Below are 19,429 nucleotides of genomic sequence, written 5' to 3' on the forward strand. Positions count from 1 at the left end.
AAATACTGTAAGGAACCTACATCAAAATTCTCTAAGCGATGGGTATTTATTTGCATTGCTTTCAGTCTTAAACTTTTTTTTTTCCCATTATACTTAATTTAAAACCAATGGCCTGCAAGGGGTTTTTGTCAAATACCATAAAATCTTTAATGTTCCCAACTCAGTCTATGAAGCTGACTGGGAATTGATTTCTCTTGGAATCCCTATAAAGATTCTGTATACATACATATATTTGAAAAACAAAACAAAACAGGTTCAATGTGATCTTAAGAACATCAGATTCATGCAGAACAGCATTAGACTCTACTTTTAGGGTCTATGCCTGGGTGAAAAATTACATTTTTAGCTGATTTTTAAGAGGGAATGATCAAACCAATCTCAAAACAATATCCTTTGATAACTTTTAGTTTTGATTTTTGAGGCAGCAAAAAGAAAAAATATTAATACTAATGTATTATGTTTTTGTTTTTGTCAGTTAAGTACAGAAAAATGAGCTGGAAGACTGGAGGTAGAGGCAGCTCCAATCTAGTTTCCTGGAGGAGGGGCATGGGGGAACGCATGGAGCTTGTTGCAAGAAACCAGAGAGCCCAGTGTTCTAAAGATACCCTTATATGGCTGCACATAGATTGTTAGTGTGCTTCCTGCATTCTGATGTTAAGGCTCCAAGGATACAAGCACTGTGCAGAGGCAAGAAATTAGACTTCCCACATCCACCAGAACTCTACTTTGCACAGAAAGTACCAGCTGCAACTTCCAGCCCCTCATCTGGAATTCCAGGTGCCCTGGAAAGTTCTGCTGTGATATGTGCATTGGCTCCTGCTCTTTGGCCTCTCACTTCCAACAGCATTCTGTAGCTCTGGCTAAATCAGTAACTTCATCTTACCTTACTCTGTGGGGTATGCAGTGTGAGTGATCTTTTCCACTAATCTGTGCTTCACCTGAAATGATGCTGTATATTACTGTGCCACCTGCCCTCCCTGGGATTGTCAATGGGATAATAGTTAGAATTATTATTTCAGATCAAATCAACCTCATCAGAATTGTATCTGGTCAACTGGGAGAGATCTAAGGCCAGGAAAGTGTGGCTAGAAAAGTGGCTTTCTCCTTCCCCCTAAGTACATGTCAGTGTCTTCTAAGGTTGACATTTGCCAAAGTGTGGGAATTGGGGGAGGTATCTTTGGACAGTTCAGGGAAATGGTATTTAATCACAGAGAGTCACACAGAGAGAAAGCTATTTCCTTTTTAATTTCCTATCAATTTTTCTGACAACCTTAATGAGAAAGTCTCCATTGGAACCAACATGTCTCTAACACCTCTCTCATATCTGCTAATCTCCATTCTTAACAAAGAGATGGAGTAGGCCTCAAATTCAGAGCCCTGGGAATACAGCAGTTAGAATTACATTAATTGTATTTTTATAGAATTTATTGCTCTGTTTACTTTCTAATGAGGGCAAGACATGATTTTTTATGGAAGTGAAATACAGCTTGTTTTTAAAGATAACTTTAAGTATATTGATTAAAATAAAAGTATTATGTCAATGACAGACCTAGAGGTATGTGGACATGGCAAAAACTGTGATGACCACCATCAATGACTAAGCCTTGGAAATACGAAGCCAAGAAGGCTCCCTCTTGATCAGGGCTTGTCACCCTGGCTGCACATTAGAATCAAAGGTAGAGGCTTTAAAATGCCCAGGCTTCCCCCCTCCAAAGATTTTGTTTTCCTTGGAATAGGATGGGGCTCAGACCTCAGGATTTCTTAGAAGCTTCCCTAATGAGCAGCTGCAATTGAGACCACTGCACTGAAGATGCTGCCTCTCTGGTGTGTGGAGAGGCTGACTGTATGAAAATACTTGGTAGAGCAAACTGTACTACATCCCAAAAGGCCTCAGTTTCCATTCTGACCATTGGGGTCTCCTCATAGAAAAGTCCTCGATCCAGAATTACATAATCAAGGCTCTGATTTCTCAGCATTACAGGCAAGGCTAATGAAATAAGCATAACATGTTTCCAGGACTGGGTGGTTTTGGATGAAGGTGACTGACTGCCTCTGTCTCAAAGTGGTATCTTGAAGATTTTAGAGGATCAGCAGGTACATTTCCAATTCACCTTCTAGTGCAGAGCTGAAAAGTCGCTCTCCTCCTTCCTCCAGTCATAGTTAATTGTCCTGTGTTAGGAGCGGAGGATACAAAAATGACCTTCTCCTGAGAATCCCTTCCTCTCAACCCCTCCTCCCTGTTTCTACTGATCAGTTGGTTATTGTTTATGCAATGTTTCACTCAATTGTTCTCGTCTCTATGAGTCTAGGCTGGTAATTCCCAACTTTTGGGATCACATACTTTTATCAGTAAAATTATGAGCAAATTTACCTACACCTATATATAGTGATACCTATTTATTTTATCAGCTCTATACAACTGTCATCATCACATGTGTGTTAATACATAGTAGAACTTCATTGTTTTTCCTATTTTTCAGTGGCTGAATGGTTAACAGCTCTGATCTGATCTTGCCCAGCCCCGGAGGGCAAACCCTCTGTTTTGAAGAGGGTGAGTGTAGTCTGCGAGCAGGGCCATCAGGGAGGGGACCCTGTCTCACGACCCAGAGTCTCCCGGCACCCGTGGGGGGTGCCAGGCCAGGTCTGGGGGGCCAGTGACTTACCTGCCAGACTGTTTTTGCCATGTACCTGATATGCAGGTTTCTTTCCCAGGTTAGGCTATGTCTGAAAGGATGTAAATATACTTAACACCTGTGAAGTTATGGAAATAATGGGAATTATCCAGAGTCAAGATGCCTCCCTTCCACAGCGCTGACTCCTTTTTAATCAAGAACACGATCTGGTTCTGGGTCTGGGCTGGACCAACACTAGTTAATAAAATCCAGGGGGTGCTGCTGGATGATGCCTAGTGTGGAAACAAATCTCACTTCTTGGGGAGGAGTGTTTCCTCAGGGTGATGGGCAAAATAATCCTGGATCAAGAACAGGTGGGAATATGGGGTAAGAGTCTGAGGTGAGGTAGACTTTCACTTTGTTACTTTCCACACATCAGAACTGTGTACATTTGTTAAGTGAGCAAATATTTATTTTTAAGAAAAAAAAGCAATAAATATTTATTGCAATAAGTTCAAACAATAATTTAGAGTGTAAAGTAAAAAGTGAAAGACCCCATCTCTCTGTTCTCCTACCCCCATGGAGGTAACCGCTTTTCTCAGCTTGGTGAGTATTACTTCTATAACTAAACAAACAAAATAAGCACACACACACTCTTATACAGTGAGAAGAATTAGTACGTTGAAATGTAAAAACATCTGGAAAAACATCCCTCAGAATGTGAACTGTGATTATCTCAGTGCAGCAATGTGGTGATTGGTTTTGCTTTCTTCTTTCTGCTTCTCTCGGTTTTCTGCCAATGAATTTATTTCAGTTGTGTGATAAGAAATACAAAATTAAAGTAAAGGGTCTATAAAGTGGAAGGAGGAGATAGAGGGATCAGACGTGGGACTGGCACTAAAACCTAAAACCGTCTGCAAAGCCCCACTGAGCATGTCTCTGTACCTGTGTCCTAACCTCAAGGATCTTTGGCATCGGGAGCCACGTCTGAGCTCCTGCTCCAACTCTGGTACTAGCTGTAACCTTGGGAAAGTCACCTCCCTCTCAGAACCTCAGTTTGCCAATCTGCAAAATGCATGATTGCACTAGATCAGTGGTTCTCAACTGGGGCAGAGGGTATTAGACAGTATTCAGAGATGGTTTTGTTTGTCACGACTGGGGGAATGCTACTGGCCTCTGGTGGGTAGAGACCAGAGATGCTGCTCAATATCCTACAACACACAGGTGCTCCCCCACAACAGAATTATCCAAATGTCAGTTGTGTCAAAGATGAGGTGAGTCACCTGCCCTGGAAGGTCTCCAACCTTCCTTCAACTCTGAGTGGCCCAAACTCTCATCCCCTGTAAGGGAAGTAATGCTCTCAAACAACTGATCAGAGTGTGACTCTAAGGATGAGAGAAGAAATTAAAAATGGGGGCAAAGGCAGAGAACACTCTCAAGCCTTGTGTGGGAGGCCTCACCGTATGTGGTAGGCACAACAGCTGCCTCCTTCCCAGCGACTCAGGCCCTTCCTGCCTTACACGAATGAAGAGAGCCCTCTCCTGGTGAGGGCTGGCATAGCAAACAATGGGTGGCTGATCCAGAAAGCTGCATACAATTTGAGTAAAAACTTGGTGATTGTAGCATATTTCCTTAATGACCACTTTACCATGTTCCTAGGGTAGGAAATACTGGAGGAAGTACTAGACATTAATAACAGAACTTTCTTTAAAACATTACAGACTTACAAATACACACTTAACAATGGCTGATCAATTTCAGATTAGATTCCACAAATATTTATGAAGAGCCTGCTATGACTAGACCATTTATGGACACTTGATAAAAGATAGATATTGTACTGAAGAGAAGGGGAAAGGGAGATCTTTTCAATACAGAGTGCTGGCACAATTTGGTATCCATAAGGAAAAGGAATGAAATTGGGTCTCTACATCCCACTAAACACAAACAACAGTTCCAGGTGAATAAGACCTAAATGTAAAATGCTGAACTCTACAAGTTTTAGAAGATAACATACCTTCATTACTTTGGAGTAGGGAAAGTTTTTTTAAAAGTCATAAAAGCACCAGCTATGAAAGAGAATGATAAATATGATTACATGAAACATTAAGAACTTCTGTTCATCAAAAGACAAGCCACAGAAATATATTTGCAATACACGTATCGATATATACAAATAACTCGGAAAAGATAACTTGATTAAAAATAGGCAAAAATCTTAAACAGGACTTCACAAACGAGGTATCCAAATGGCCAAGAACATATAGAAAGGAGCTCAGCATCATCAGACATCAGGGAAATCAAAAGCATAATGAAATATCATGACACACCCATCAGAAAGGCTGTAATTCAAAAGACAAACAAAACCAAGTAATCATGAGGATGCAAAGAAATTAAAATTCTTACACATTCCTGAAAGAGTGTACATTGGTACAACCATTTTGTAAAACTTCATGGCAGTATTTACCAAAGCTAAACATACACCTGCCTGCCCATTGACCCAGACATTCCACTACTAGGTGTTTACCTACCAGAAATGAGAGCATACTTCCACCACAAGACCCACATAAGAACATTCATGACATCTTTATTCATAAGAGTCCCAAGCTAGAAAAACCCCATAGGTCCATCACAGTAAAATGGACCATTCAATTCGTCTATTTATCCAATGAGCATGCTATTCAGTAATGAAAAATAATGAACTGCAGCTACCCTCCACAGCAAGGACACATCTCACAGAGATGATGTTGAATGGCAGAAGTCAGAGAGGAAAGGGAAAACAGACTGGTATATTCCATTCATATGAAGTTAAAGGGGAGAGAAGTCAGAAACCTGGCTACTTTGCCACACTGACTCTAAGGAGATACGAGGAAACCCTCTATGGTGCTATAAATGTTCTGTACATAGACATGGGGTAGGGGGACCTTCATCGGGTTGTAACTTAGGATTTATGCATGTGACTGTAGGTAGGTTATAACTTAATTAAAAACATACATACACAAAACCTCCACAGGTACATGGGTTTCTGCACTAATATTATACCCTGAATTTGGAGTAACATTTATAAGTTCCTATCTTAATGATGAAAATATACTTTTGTCCAAGTTATCACTTTTCTATCTATATTCCTTCCACATAAAAATTAATGAGACGATAATTATCTGTTAAAAAAAAAGTCAAGCACAGAATGAGATAAGATATTTGCAGCACATACAATCAATATGGAACCCACATCCAAAGAGAATTCTGTAAACCTGTTAGAAAAAGACAAACGACACAACAGAAAAACGGGCAAAAGTCTTCTCACTTTCTCCTTTGCGCTTCTCAGTATCCTTCCAGTTTTTCTAAAACTAGCATACCCTACTACTATTTTAAAATTAATTTTTACTTCAATAATACATTAATATACTGTTCTTGTAAAAAAATGGCTAAAGTTCCTGTTGACCTAATCTGGGTCTTCTTGTTTCCTAGGGAAAATGACTATTTGGTGTGTTTTTTTCTAGACTACCTTTCAATGAAATGATGTTTTGTGGGGTTTATTTTTTATTTGTTTACTTTATAAAGCATCATAATGTAGGTACAGAGATTGCTTTTTCTCACTCGGTATTATGACTGTCACCATTTTTCTATCTCGGTGTGTACAAAGCTGCTTTATTACCCTATTCTTTTTTTTTTTTTTTTATCTTCATTTTTATTGAGATATATTCACATACCATGCAGTCATACAAAACAAATCGTACTTTCGATTGTTCACAGTACCATTACATAGTTGTACATTCATCACCTAAATCAATCCCTGACACCTTCATTAGCACACACACACAAAAATAACAAGAATAATAATTAGAGTGAAAAAGAGCAATTGAAGTAAAAAAGAACACTGGGTACCTTTGTCTGTTTTCTTCCCCTATTTTTCTACTCATCCATCCATAAACTAGACAAAATGGAGTGTGGTCCTTATGGCTTTCCCAATCCCATTGTTACCCCTCATAAGCTACATTTTTATACAACTGTCTTCGAGATTCATGGGTTCTGGGTTGCAGTTTGATAGTTTCAGGTATCCACCACCAGCTACCCCAATTCTTTGGAACCTAAAAAGGGTTGTCTAAAGTGTGCGTAAGAGTGCCCACCAGAGTGACCTCTCGGCTCGTTTTGGAATCTCTCTGCCACTGAAGCTTATTTCATTTCCTTTCACATCCCCCTTTTGGTCAAGAAGATGTTCTCCGTCCCACGATGCCGGGTCTACATTCCTCCCCGGGAGTCATATTCCACGTTGCCAGGGAGATTCACTCCCCTGGGTGTCTGATCCCACGTAGGGGGGAGGGCAGTGATTTCACCGGCCAAGTTGGCTTAGCTAGAGAGACAGGGCCACATCTGAGCAACAAAGAGGCATTCGGGAGGAGGCTCTTAGGCACAACCATAGGGAGGCCTAGCCTCTCCTTTGCAGCAACCGTCTTCCCAATACCCTATTCTTTTAAACTGCTTGAGTCTCTTTCCCTCCTTCCTCCCTCCCTCCCTCCCTGCTTTCTCATTAGTACTCCTCTTTAATAAGAACAAATGATAGGTCATTTAAAATTTATTCAGTTCCAGCATCCTAAACTAAAATGCTCCAGAAAGGTCACGCCTCATATTAATCTCTGAAAACACTGGCTCAGCCTTGGGGTTTCCCCAGCGGTCAAAGCAGAAAGCGGAGAACACGGCTTTGTCGAGCCTTGATTCCTGCTCTGTGCCTGCCTCCCCTCAAGGACTGAAATCACCCGGAAACCTGTGCTTTAGTTCTTCCACCTCTCCTGCTGATTTGCTGTGTGACTTCAGGCGAGTTGCTCCCCTCCCTGGTTTTATATTTTTTCACTTATCAATAGGGGAGGTTGCAGCAAATATACTCCTGCAGCCTCTCAGCTCTGAAGTGCCCTGTTTATCCAAATGACCACCCAGGCCAGGTTGCCTGAGAAAAAAATGTTCCTTTCCTTGCAGCCCCCATCAGTGTCTACCTCCTGGGGGTTCACAGGGGAATCTTACTTGACCGGTGGCTGCTCCTCATGAAAGGAGGCACTATCAGGGGGCACTGAGGAACCCAGGCTTCAGAGACCAGCCCGCCCCACCTCTACTTCTCCTGGTGCTCCCAAAGCTTCTCTCATCTTCCTGAGTCCCTGAGTCGCTTTTCCTATGGAACACTGGGACACCCGAAGGCTAAGTTGCCATAGCAACCCAGGCCCACTGAAGCGTGTTAAAAACCTGTTAACATAAAGAGGAGCAATTAGCTGTCTCAAGAGTCCGTTTACTGGGGGAAAAGAGGCAATTATTCCTCACAGAGGAAGAGCAAAAATGGTCTCCTTTGCAGAGACTCTTGGATGGGTGAGGTTCTGAGAGAGCAGCTGGTACAAGTCTCTCGTCTTAAGATGGGACACTGAGGAACGGTGTGACCTGGCTTACTCAAGTCCGCACCGACGCTGGAGGCGATGAGCCCTTTCTGGCTTGTATTCTGGAGCTCTTTCTAGCATCACTTCCTCATTTCTATCTTTCTTCTATTAATTCCTTCCTTTCCCCGCCCCTCTGTTTTCCACATGCCTCCAAGATGATCTCTGGACTGGATGACCACAAATAGCCACGCCTGTCACTCACCTTCCTGTTGGTTCTTCTTCCTAAAGCCAAAATGGGCTTTTGAGAAAGTAAATCAGTTCCTGTCACTCTCCTAATCACACCCATGAGGTCTGCCTCGCTACCCCTCCCACCACAGCACAGACCCTTTCCCCACTACCTCTGCACTCCAGCTCTCCTGGGGTCCTTTCTGTCCTTAAAGACACCAAGCTCCATCCTATCCAAAATCAGCACACTCCCCTCGCACACCTGTCACTCTCTACCTTATCCATTACCCTGTTTATGACTTCATAGCATCTAACTATCAGTATCTGAAATCACACTCTTTGATGGTTTTCTTCTGTGCTGGTCTCCCTCATTGGAAGGAAACTGGTAATAATTTGTCTCCTGTTCGTGGCCACTTCCCCAGGACTGAGAACCGTGCCTGGCAGTGCATAGGCTCTCGATACCAGTGAGTGTATAGATGGAAGAATGGATGAATGGACACTGAAAGAGATCCCCACTGCAGCCTGAGAATGATGCACCCCCAGAGTCACCTCCCTCTCCATTTCCATCAATTACTCTGGGCTGTAACAGTTACCCCCATACCTACAGGTCTGGGCCCGCCTTGCGGACAACACACATGGAAAAGAACAGGGACACTAGAGTGTACTGGGGAGGGGTGTGGAGAATGCATCCTGAAAGAGAGATGCCTCTGTGAGTAGCCATGAGGGCTGGCTAACGTAGATGAATGGTCACATCGGAGACAGTGGGCTATTGTGTGTGGCTGAGAGGTGGAGATTGCAGGAAGGCAAGCTTTGGCTCGCTATGATAATTCTATCAATTATTTAGTTCTTTCTCTATGTACTTTACTTGCACTATCTCCTTTCATCCTTTGCACTACCCTGCAGGGTGAATCACTATTTCCCATCACATAAAATGAAGATAATACGACAAGCTCTTCCCTCAGCCTGGATCACTCTTCCCTATTTTTTTACTGGGCTAATTCTTGCTCATTCTCCAGGCCACCTCTTCCCTCAGGGAAGTCCCCTCTCAACCCTAAGACCACATCAGGTTCTGTTTTATATCCCCATTAGACCCTGCACTTGTCCCTCATAGCACTTATAATAATTGTAAATGCATGATTTCTCTGTAAATACTAGACTGTGCCTGGCCTATGGTAGCCAAGAAATTATCCCTTCACTGAATGAGGGGGAAACTAAGATGGAATTGCCAAGGTCAGTGAGGGAGGGGTGGAGCCAGGGTTGGAACCCATGTCTGTCTGACTCCCAGGCCTGTGCTCCTTCTAGAGTGTTCTAATGGTCAGAGCTGTCTGAAAGTGGAATCAAAGTGTAATGTGTGACCCTGCACCGAACGGGTACAAATCTAACTGCGGGACCTCCTGGACAGCGTGCCAAGAGAGGGCTCAAGTGACTGGGGGCGGCGGGGGGAGGTTCCCTTCCTGCCTGGAGACACTCCAATTCCTTTGGGCTCAGGACTTACCAGTGCTTGCTCAATAAGGAGGCAAAACAGGATGGCGTTGCCCACTTCCCTCAGACTCTGGAACACATCTGTCTTGAGCTCTGCATACTCGATGATGTCCTTCAGCTGGTGGTGGAAGAATTCTAGAATCCCTGGGAGGAGAAGGAGGATGGTCAACAGGGAGCTGGTGCTACTCAGTTGGGTTTATGGGAAGTGCCGATTGAACAGCAGCCCCAGACCTGACTCAGGGATATCAAAAAGCAAACCCATGCATCTCTCTGTCTGCTGGCCCAGGGGTGAGATTTTTTTTTTTCGAGTCTCAGTCCCAGAAAAAGTTCAGGAAGGTAGCTGAAATCCATTTTGGAAGAAAGCAGGTAAATGAAACCAAACAAACACAAAAAGGGTAGTGTCAGACCTTTTCCCAGTTCCTCTAAAAAGCATTCACTCCCCGTTTTCTACCCCCAATTTATCCCCCTGGTAACCTATATTCTAGATTCTAACTCTGTGAGTTCACTTATTATACTAAACTCATATCAGTGAGATCATACAATATTTGTCCTTTTGTGTCTGGCTTGTTTCACTCAGCATAATGTCCTCAAGGTCCCTCCATGTTGTCACATGCTTCAGGACTTCATTCCTTCTCACAGCTGAATAATATCATTAATTGTATATACCACATTTTGTTTATCCATTCATTGATTGACAGACACTTGGGTTGCTTCCATCTTTTGGCAATTGTGAATAATGCCACTATGAACACTGGTGTGCAAATATCTGTTCAAGTCCCTGCTTTTAATTCTTCTGGGTATATATCTAGCAGTGGGATTGCCAGGTCTCATGGCAGTTCCATATTTAGCTTCCTGAGGAAATGCCAAACTGTCTTCTACAGCTGCTACACCATTTCACATTTCCACCAGCAACGAATGAGTGTTTGTATTTTTCTACATCCTCTCCAATTCTTGTAATTTTCTATTTTTTTTAAATAGTAGCCATTCTAGTGGGTATGAAATGATATCTCATTGCAGTTTTGATTTGCATTTCTCTAGTAACTATGATGTTAAGCAACTCTTCATGTGCTTTTTAGCCATTTGTATATCCTCTTTGGAGAAATATCTATTCAAGTCTGTTGCCCATTTTTTAATTGGGTTGTCTTTCTGTTACTGAGTTGTAGGATATCTTTATATATTCTGGATATTAATCCCTTATCGGATCTGTGGTTTCCACATATTTTCTCCCATTGAGTTGGTAGCCATTTAACTTACATGACAAAATTCTTTGATGCACAAAAAGTTTTAATTTTGAGGAGGTTCCATTTATCTTTTTTTTATTATTTCATTGCTTGTACTTTGGGTGTAAAGTCTAAGAAACTATTGCTACCACAAGACCTTGAAGATGTTTCCCTACATTTTTTTCTAGGATTTTATAGTCCTTGTTCTTATATTTAGGTTTTTGATCCATTTTGAGTTAATTTTTGTATATGGTGTGAGATAGTCATCCTCTTTCATTCTTTTGCGTATGGATATCCAATTCTCCCAGCACCATTTGTTGAACAGATTATTCTTTCAACATTGATGTGACGGTCTACTTCTGAACTCTCAATTCAATTCCATTGGTCAATATATCTATCCTTATGCCAGTATCATGTTGTTTTGACCACTGTAGCTTTGTAATATGCTTTAAACTCAGGAAGTGTGAGTCCTCCAACTTTGCTCTTCTCTTTCAAGATATTTTGGCTATTTGGGCCACTTACCCTTCCAAATAAATTTGATAATGGCTTTTCCATTTCTGCAAAATAAGCTGTTGGAATTTTGATTGGGATTGTGTTGACCCTGTAAATTAATTTGGGTAGAGTTGACATCTTAATGATATTTAGTCTTTCAATCCATGAACACAGACAGTCCTTCCATTAATTGAGGTCTTTGATGTCTTTTAGCAATGTTTTACAGCTTTCTGTGTATAAGTCCTTTAAATCCTTGGTTAAATTTATTCCTAGATATTTGATTCTTTTAGTTGCTATTGAAAATGGATTTTTTCCTTGATTTCCTCCGCAGATTGATCAATACTAGTGTATAGAAATAATAATGATTTTTGTGCATTGATCTTGTATCCTGCCACTTTGCTGAACTTGTTTATTACCTGAAGGAGCTTTGTTGTAGATTTCTCTGGACTGTCTATATACAGGATCATGTCATCTGCAAATAGTGAAAGTTTTATTTCTTCCTTTCCAATTTGGGTGCCTTTTATTTCTTTGTCTTGCCTTACTGCTCTGGCTAGAATTTACAGCACATTGTTGAATAACACTGGTGACAGTGGGCATCCTTGTTTTTATCCAGATCTTAGAGGGAAAGCGTTCGGTCTTTCATCATTGAGTATGATATTAGCTGTAGGTTTTTGATATATTCTCTTTATCATATTGAGGAAGTTTCCTTCTATTCCTATTTCTCAAAGTGGTTTTATCAAGAAAGGATGCTGAGTTTTGTCCAATGCCTTTTCTATGTCAAAGAGGTGATCATGTGGTCTTCCTCCTTCGTTTTGTTAATGTGGTGTATTACATTAATTGATTTCTTGTGTTGAACCACCCTTGACTACCTGGGATTAAACACACTTCATCATAGTGTATAGTTCTTTTAATGTGCTGTTGGATTTCAATTTGCAAGTACTTTTTAAAGGATTTTTGCATCTATATTCATTAGAAAGATTAGTCTGCAATTTTCTTTTCTTGTGGTTTCTTTTTCTAGCTATGGTATTAGGGTGATGTTGGTCTCATATAATAGGTAGTGTTCCCTCCTCTTCATTTTTTTGGAAGAGTTTGAGCAGGATTGGTATTAATTCTTCTTGGAATGATTGGTAGAATTCACCTATGAAGTCATATGGTCTTGGGCTTTTTTTGTTGGGAGGTTTTTGGATAATTGATTCAATCTCTTGACTTGTAATTGCTGTTGATGTCTTCTGTCTCTTCGAGAGTCAGTATGGGTTGTTCATGTGTTTCTAGGAATTTGTTCATTTCATCTAAGTTGTCTAGTTTGTTGGCATATAGTTGGTCATAGTATCTTCTTATGATCATTCTTATTCCTGTGGGGTCAGTAGTAATGTTCCCCTTTCTCATTTCTTATTTTATTTATTTGCAGGAGGAAGATCACATGATCACCTCTTTGACATAGAAAAGGCATTGGACAAAACTCAGCATCCTTTCTTGATAAAAACACTTTGAGAAATAGGAATAGAAGGAAACTTCCTCAATATGATAAAGAGAATATATCAAAAACCTACAGCTAATATCATACTAAGGGTTTGTCAATTTTATTGGTTGTCTCAAAGAACAAACTTTTGGTTTTGTTAATTCTATTGTTTCTTTATTCTCAATTTCATTTATTTTTGCTTTAGTCTTTGTTCTTTCTTTCTGCTTCCTTTGGGGTTACTTTGCTGTTCTCTTTCTAGTTCTTCTAGATGAGCAATTAGGTCTTTCATTTTAGCTCTTTTTCCTTTTTTAATGTAAGCCTTTAGGGCTATAAATTTCCCTCTCAGCAAAACCATAAGTTCTGATGTGTTGTGTTCTCATTCTCATTCATGTTGGAATATTTACTGATTTCCCTTGCAATTTCTTCTTAGACCCACTGATTGTCTAAGAGTATTGTTTAATACCATATATTTGTAATTTTCCTGTTCTCTGTCTGTTATTAATTTCCAGCTTCATCCACTATGGTCAGAAAAAGTGCTTTATGTGATTTCAATCTTTTAAAATTTATTGAGATCTGTTTCGTGACCCAACATGTGGACTATCGTGGAGAATGATTCATGCTTACTTGAGAGGAATGCGTATCTGCTGTTTTGGAGTGAAACGTTCCATATATGTCTGTTAGGTCTATTTCATTTATCATCTCATTCAAGTTCTCTGTTTCCTTATTGATCCTCTATCTATATGTTCTATCTATTGATGAGAGTAGTGTATTGAAATCTCCAACTATTATTGTAGTGACATCTATTTCTCCCTTCGATTTTGCCAGTATTTGCCCCATGTATTTTAGAGCACCATGGTTAGGTGCTTCAATGTTTATGATTGTTATTTCCTCTTGATGGGTTGCCCTTTTCATTAGTATATAGTGTCCTTCTTTGTCTCTTATAAAAGTGTTGAATTAGTAAAGCTACCCCACCTTTTTTTTGGCTACTACTTGCATGGAATATCTTTTTCCAACCTTTCACTTTCAACCTGATCCTTAATATGGTGTGCTGGTTTGGATATAGTATGTCCCCCAGAAAAGCCATATTCTTTAATGCAATCTTGTGAGGGTGGACTGAATAGTCTGTTGATTAGCGTAGAACCTCTGATTGAATTATTTCCAGAAGTGTGGACCCCACCCATTCAGGGTAGGTCTTAATTAGATCACTGGACTCATTTATTTATTTATTTATTTGTTTGTTTGTTTATTTTTGGCTTTTATAAAGGGGGTTTATTTGGTTACACAGTTACAGTCTTAAGGCCAAAAAGTGTCCAAGGTAAGTCATCAACAAATGTGTACCCACTGGAGGATGGCCAATGACATCTGGAAAACCTCTGTTAGCTGGGAAGGCATGTGGCTGGCATCTGCTCCAAGTTCTGGTTTCAAAATAGCTTTCTCCCAGGACGTTCCTCTCTAGGCCACAGCTCCTCTTCAAAATATCATTCTCAGTTGCTCTTGGGGCATTTGTCCTCTCCAAGCTTCTCTGAAGCAAAGGTCTGCCCTCAATGGCTATCTCCAAACTGACTGGACTCCTTTAAAGGCAGCTCACACAGAGAACAGAGAGGTCAAAATATCCCAAGAGAAGCTGAGAGAGACATTTTGGAGAAGGTCATTGAAAGCTGACACTTGGAGATGCTTGGAGATGCAGACAGAAGGACGTTTGGAGATACTAGTCCAGAGTTTGCTCTGGAGAAGCTAAGAGAGGACCCCCAGATGCTTAGAGAGAAACATCCTGGGAGAAAGAAGCAAGGATGCAAAGGAGCTAGGAGAGAGGAGCTAAGACATAAGCCCAGAAACATTTTGGAACAAGCCATTTTGAAACACCACCCAGGAGCAAAGGACCAGCAGTTGCCAGCCATGTGCCTTCCCAGCTGACAGAGGTGTTCCGGACGCCTTCGGCCATTCTTCAGTGAAGGTATCCTCTTGTTGATGCCTTAGTTTAGACACTCGTATGGCCTTAGAACTTAGGTTATTTGCAACCTAATAAATCCCCTTCATAAAAGCCAATCCATTTCTGGTATTCTGCATAATGGCAGCATTAGCAAACCAGAACATATGGCCTGTAATTTTTTGTTGATATCTAGGCATGTGATTAGATGTGCTTACTCTGAAGGTCAGTTTCTCTCTCTTGTGTAGGGTTTTATTGTTGATTGGTTTTGTGTTAAGGCTCTTCTTTGACACTTGGTTCAACTTATTCTAGACCTTTAGAATACCTCATGTTAAATGATCCAATTTTTTCAGCTCTTTTTCACCTGATTCTTGCCCTGTATATGCAGTACAATTTTTAAGATTGTATTTTTGTGCAATTATTTCACCTCCAAGAGAGAGTTTCCTTTCTTCTGTTTCTTCCCTGGGAATCTTATCTGTTCTGTTTTTGTTTTGCCTCTATAGATTTACTCTCCTTTGTCTCTAGCTGCTTTTGACTGGAGGGCAAATTCTGGGAGGAGGGTCACCCTGAAGAGGATTTTCCCAAGTCAGTATTTCCCAGCCAAAGCAGGGCCAGGGACCAATGAAGGTGGCACAGACCAGCTCCAAAGTGCCCTGGGGAGGGAATCAGAAAGGACACCAAAAGGCTCTCCGATGGCTCCCCAAGGGTGTGCTTTCCTGGCCTGCCCAGTAAATGCAGCCCTTCAGTTAGCTGTTCCTCACAGTCCTGAGGAAGCACTGTGTCTTTAAACCTCCACTGCCTCTGCTCCTGCCTGGGGTTGAAACAGTAGCCCAGAGACAAGACCCAGCGATCTGAATTCGCTTATCAAAAACCGTGATCAGTATCAGCCGTGCCCACTCCTGTTCTTGGGGAAGAGGATTTTCCTTTCCATCGTCAATGAGCTGGGCAGGGACTGGACACAAAGGCGGCCCACTGTAAGAGTGGGGGATGGCACCAGCAGCCACTGAGCAGAGAGGGCAACTCACTGCTCTTTACTATAATCAGGTTCTTCCTCCTGCTCTACCCTGGACACTGTGCAGTGTTCCTTTGGCCTCTGGAGTCCCAGAACATTGTTCCCAACAGTTCCTGCCCAGTTAATAGCTGTTTTGATGGAAGGACTAAGTCCTGGAGCTCCCTACTCTGCCATCTTCCCCAGAAGTTCCCCCAGGATTTAACATTTATTTATAGGTGCTAGATATTGTGCTAAGCATGTTATCTTAAATATCTCATTTACTAGGTATAACACACCATGAATTAGGCACTATTCTTCCCATCTTCATGTGAGGCTCAGAGAAAGTTAAGTGTTTTGCCCACAGTCACGTAGCTGGTAAGGGGAGCAGCTGAGACTGAAAACCAGCCTTCTCCTGTTGTGAATCATTCTGACCTAGCACCTGACATGCTGGGTTTTGGAAAGACACTAAGTGCCAAAATCATGGCCTCCATCTTTCCCCATCACCGACACCCCATATTTAGTCCCTGTTCCATTCGCAGTTAGGGAAGGAAAGAGTTATTTTTCTGCCCTGCAGTTGAGTGGCAAAAACTCCCGTTTCCTGACTCACCTTAGATATGTCACTTTGAACCATCACTCAGGGCACCAACTCCTCCCAATGAAGGAAGAAATTCTAGAGGTGCTGAGCTAATGAAGACTCTTACATGTAAATACTGCTATTTGTTGTTTAAACATTTTCACATTTGCAAACCTCTTCCCCCTTCCCAGGACTCCTGTGTAGTAGGCCCAGCGGGCATCATTTACGTTCATTGGTGGGAGACAATATCAACGTTCAGGAGGATTAAAAATGGCTAGATAGTAGCAGAGACAGGATGCAAATCCATGGCCGAGTCCTCATCTGGTGCTCTGCCAGCCCAACGGCACATTAAGAGACACCAACGCCACTGGGTAGATGACCAGAGCCACCCCTCTCCCACCATGGGTGGGTTTGGATCATTTTCCTGTCATCAACCCCTGCCCCAGCCCCCATCACCCACCTGGGGATCCATATTCATGTCGGGGCAAGCGGCATATCTTGGGCATCACCTCTATCAGTGTTTTCACATACTGTAGGATGGTTCCTTGGAGCTGACGAAAGAAGAGTACAAGATGAGTGAAATCATCTGCTGCTCCTGGATAGGTGTGTCCGGGCTGAATGCTGGGCAACTGGGGTGGGTATGGAGGTTCTGGTGAGACCAGTGGGCAAAGCATTGCTCCCTCTCCTAAAGGAGGTGGACAGCCCCACTGTCACACTCAGAAGACACAAGGGGGAGCTCTGCTCACTACTGTTTAGGGCTTATAGTCTTCAAGGAGGTCACATTTGTAGGCATGAGGTCCTTCTTGGACGTGGGCTGCTTAGATGAGATCCAGACTGAGAGCTAAAGTGAAATGAGACCAGGAAGCTGTGGGGATTGAGTCACACTATCTAATTGAAGCATAGAAAACACGTGGCCCATTCATCCCTCTTGTGTCCAATTTAATTTCCACATTTACTTCTTTTATTCTGCATTTAGCTTCTAAAGCCGTAACAACCCCTGGGTCCACATAGCTGCAATCTGAGAACTGGAGTTAGCAGGTGAATCCTGTCTGCTATTCCTGACCTGGTTATACAGTACTTTGTTTTCCTTTTGTCACTCAAAGCTTCAGTAAAATCCTGTTTAACTCCTTTAGCCTTGCTTCAGCAGTGTTGCAGGGAATTAAATGGATTCCCTGTGTGGTTATATGACCACACAAGGGGCAGAGTGGTAAAACAATGCAGAATTCCCTGGAGGCCAGTACAGTGTTTAGCAAGAAATCCCAAGAGGAAGAAGTGGGGTGACTGATTAGAGATAACTGCCATAGGCTCAGGAGGGGAAAATGGCAGCACATGTGTTATGGATTTACTGTGCTCAAATTAGACAGTGTGGCACAGGTGGGGACTATTGACACTCATAAGCAGGCCCTATTGGTCAAAATCAAGGTTGCTGAGCTCAGTTATCAAATACAAGGAGTGAGTTCAGTATTAGAACATGGGAAGCAAAGCCACAGGTCAACCAGTGCTCAAAAATGTACAGAGTGACAGGTAAGAATAACCAAAGGATAAAAGGGGAAAGGACTCCCTGGGCAATTTCTATAGACAGAGCTGGAGAGCCTGTGCCTTGTTTTCATAGGCCAGGTAAACACTGAAACAGACCCCACCTGGGCATGTCCCAGGGGCCTCATCCGGGCCTCTCCTTACCAAGCTCTTGACGATCTTCAGCAGTTCCTCCATGACCACAGCGATGCCCTGGTAACCCAGGAGCCTGCAAATGGTCTTGAAATGCGGGGGCCCCACAAAGTTCCTGTAGGAGCTGTAGATGTGGCTGTAGGCAATGTTGAGAGGCTGGAAAAGAGCAACGTAAGTGGCTGAATGGATGCTGGTGTGAATTTCAGCAGATGTTGCTCAGATAGAGAAGATGAGAACCTGACGTCATCAGCACTTTCTCACTGATGACCCCTGTGAATGTTGTGAAGACGCTATGAAGACATTGGCCATGGACCAACGTGATGTGGTCAGTGACCACAGGATGGGGCAAAGGTCAATAGATGGAGCAGTTGTTCCTAACGGAAGAGGAGAAAGGGCTTCCTGGTAAAGATCCCTTCTACAGGGACTCCTGCCATCCATGACTGTCCACATGCACGGCCACCTCCTCCAGCTGTGAGTTTTACAAATTGAGCCATGGGGTAGCAAGTGAAATAGCTGATGGGCTTTTTCTAGAGGCATTTCTGGTACTGGAAACTGGCTGAAAGAAACATGTGAAAACTCAAGATCATCAGATTCAACATCATCTTTCTTTCTACTTTCAGTTGTTCCCATCTATGATGGGGGGTGGGTTCTTGGAAAGGGAAGAGGCCTGGGAGCCAGAGGACCTCTGCTGAGTGCAGGGGACAGTCACTTAGGCTTTTCGAGCCTCAGTTCCTTCATCCATGAAACAAGGGGGCTGGACGAAAGTAGTGTTTTCATAACTTTTATGGCAGTGGTCTCAAGGAAAGATGCCACAGAAGCTAGGATGTGCCACAAACCAAATCAGAGCTGCTCTGTTTTGGTGCCAACTGGGGGGCCCAGAGCCTTGACCCCGGACTGGCCACCTCCATCTTCCTCTGGATCCCATGAGATACCTTCACCGAATCCTATGATTCCATGGAACACCATTTAGTATCTTTAGAGGGATCCCTCTAAGATCCCTTCCTGGTTGAGAACATATGACCAAAATATAGAGCCCTAAAATGGTCTCACTTAGTTGGTGAGATTGCAAAAGTTATCATCAAATAGTGCTAGGTTTTTGAAATGTGACCATTTATTGAGTACGTTTGTGAAGCCCTCCATGTGTAATTTCATTTAATCTGCACAACAAACTTACAAGATATATATATTTCTCTTCCCGTTTCACAGATGAGGGAATTGAAGCTCAGGGAGGTGAAGAGCTTGCTCAAGGTCACACAGCTCATGGATAGCTGAGCTGTGATCTGAACCCAGATATGGCTGATTCCCAAAGCCCAAGCTCTAAACGTGCCTATAATGGTGTATTTTGGAAGCAGGATTCTTATGTAAAACATCCTCAGAGTTTTCAAGGTTTCATTTCAAAACTTAGTTCTGAGGGTATTT

At 42.2% G+C, this 19,429-nt stretch overlaps 1 protein-coding gene across 2 annotated transcripts in view; it reads right to left on the reverse strand.

Annotated features, from left to right (window-relative positions):
* The window catches only part of CYFIP2 (cytoplasmic FMR1 interacting protein 2), a 123,053-nt gene that overhangs the window by 19,975 nt on the left and 83,649 nt on the right, over positions 1–19,429 (reverse strand). For both annotated transcript variants that reach the window (XM_037799507.1, XM_037799506.1), the window contains exons 24-26: positions 18,023–18,166; positions 16,803–16,893; positions 9,693–9,823 (exon numbers count right to left, since the gene is read on the reverse strand). In XM_037799507.1, coding sequence (XP_037655435.1) covers positions 9,693–9,823; positions 16,803–16,893; positions 18,023–18,166 — 366 coding nt within the window. The remainder of the gene's footprint in view (positions 1–9,692; positions 9,824–16,802; positions 16,894–18,022; positions 18,167–19,429) is intronic.

The sequence above is a fragment of the Choloepus didactylus genome, chromosome 11 (genome assembly GCF_015220235.1).
Source record: "Choloepus didactylus isolate mChoDid1 chromosome 11, mChoDid1.pri, whole genome shotgun sequence".
NCBI lineage: Eukaryota > Metazoa > Chordata > Mammalia > Pilosa > Megalonychidae > Choloepus > Choloepus didactylus.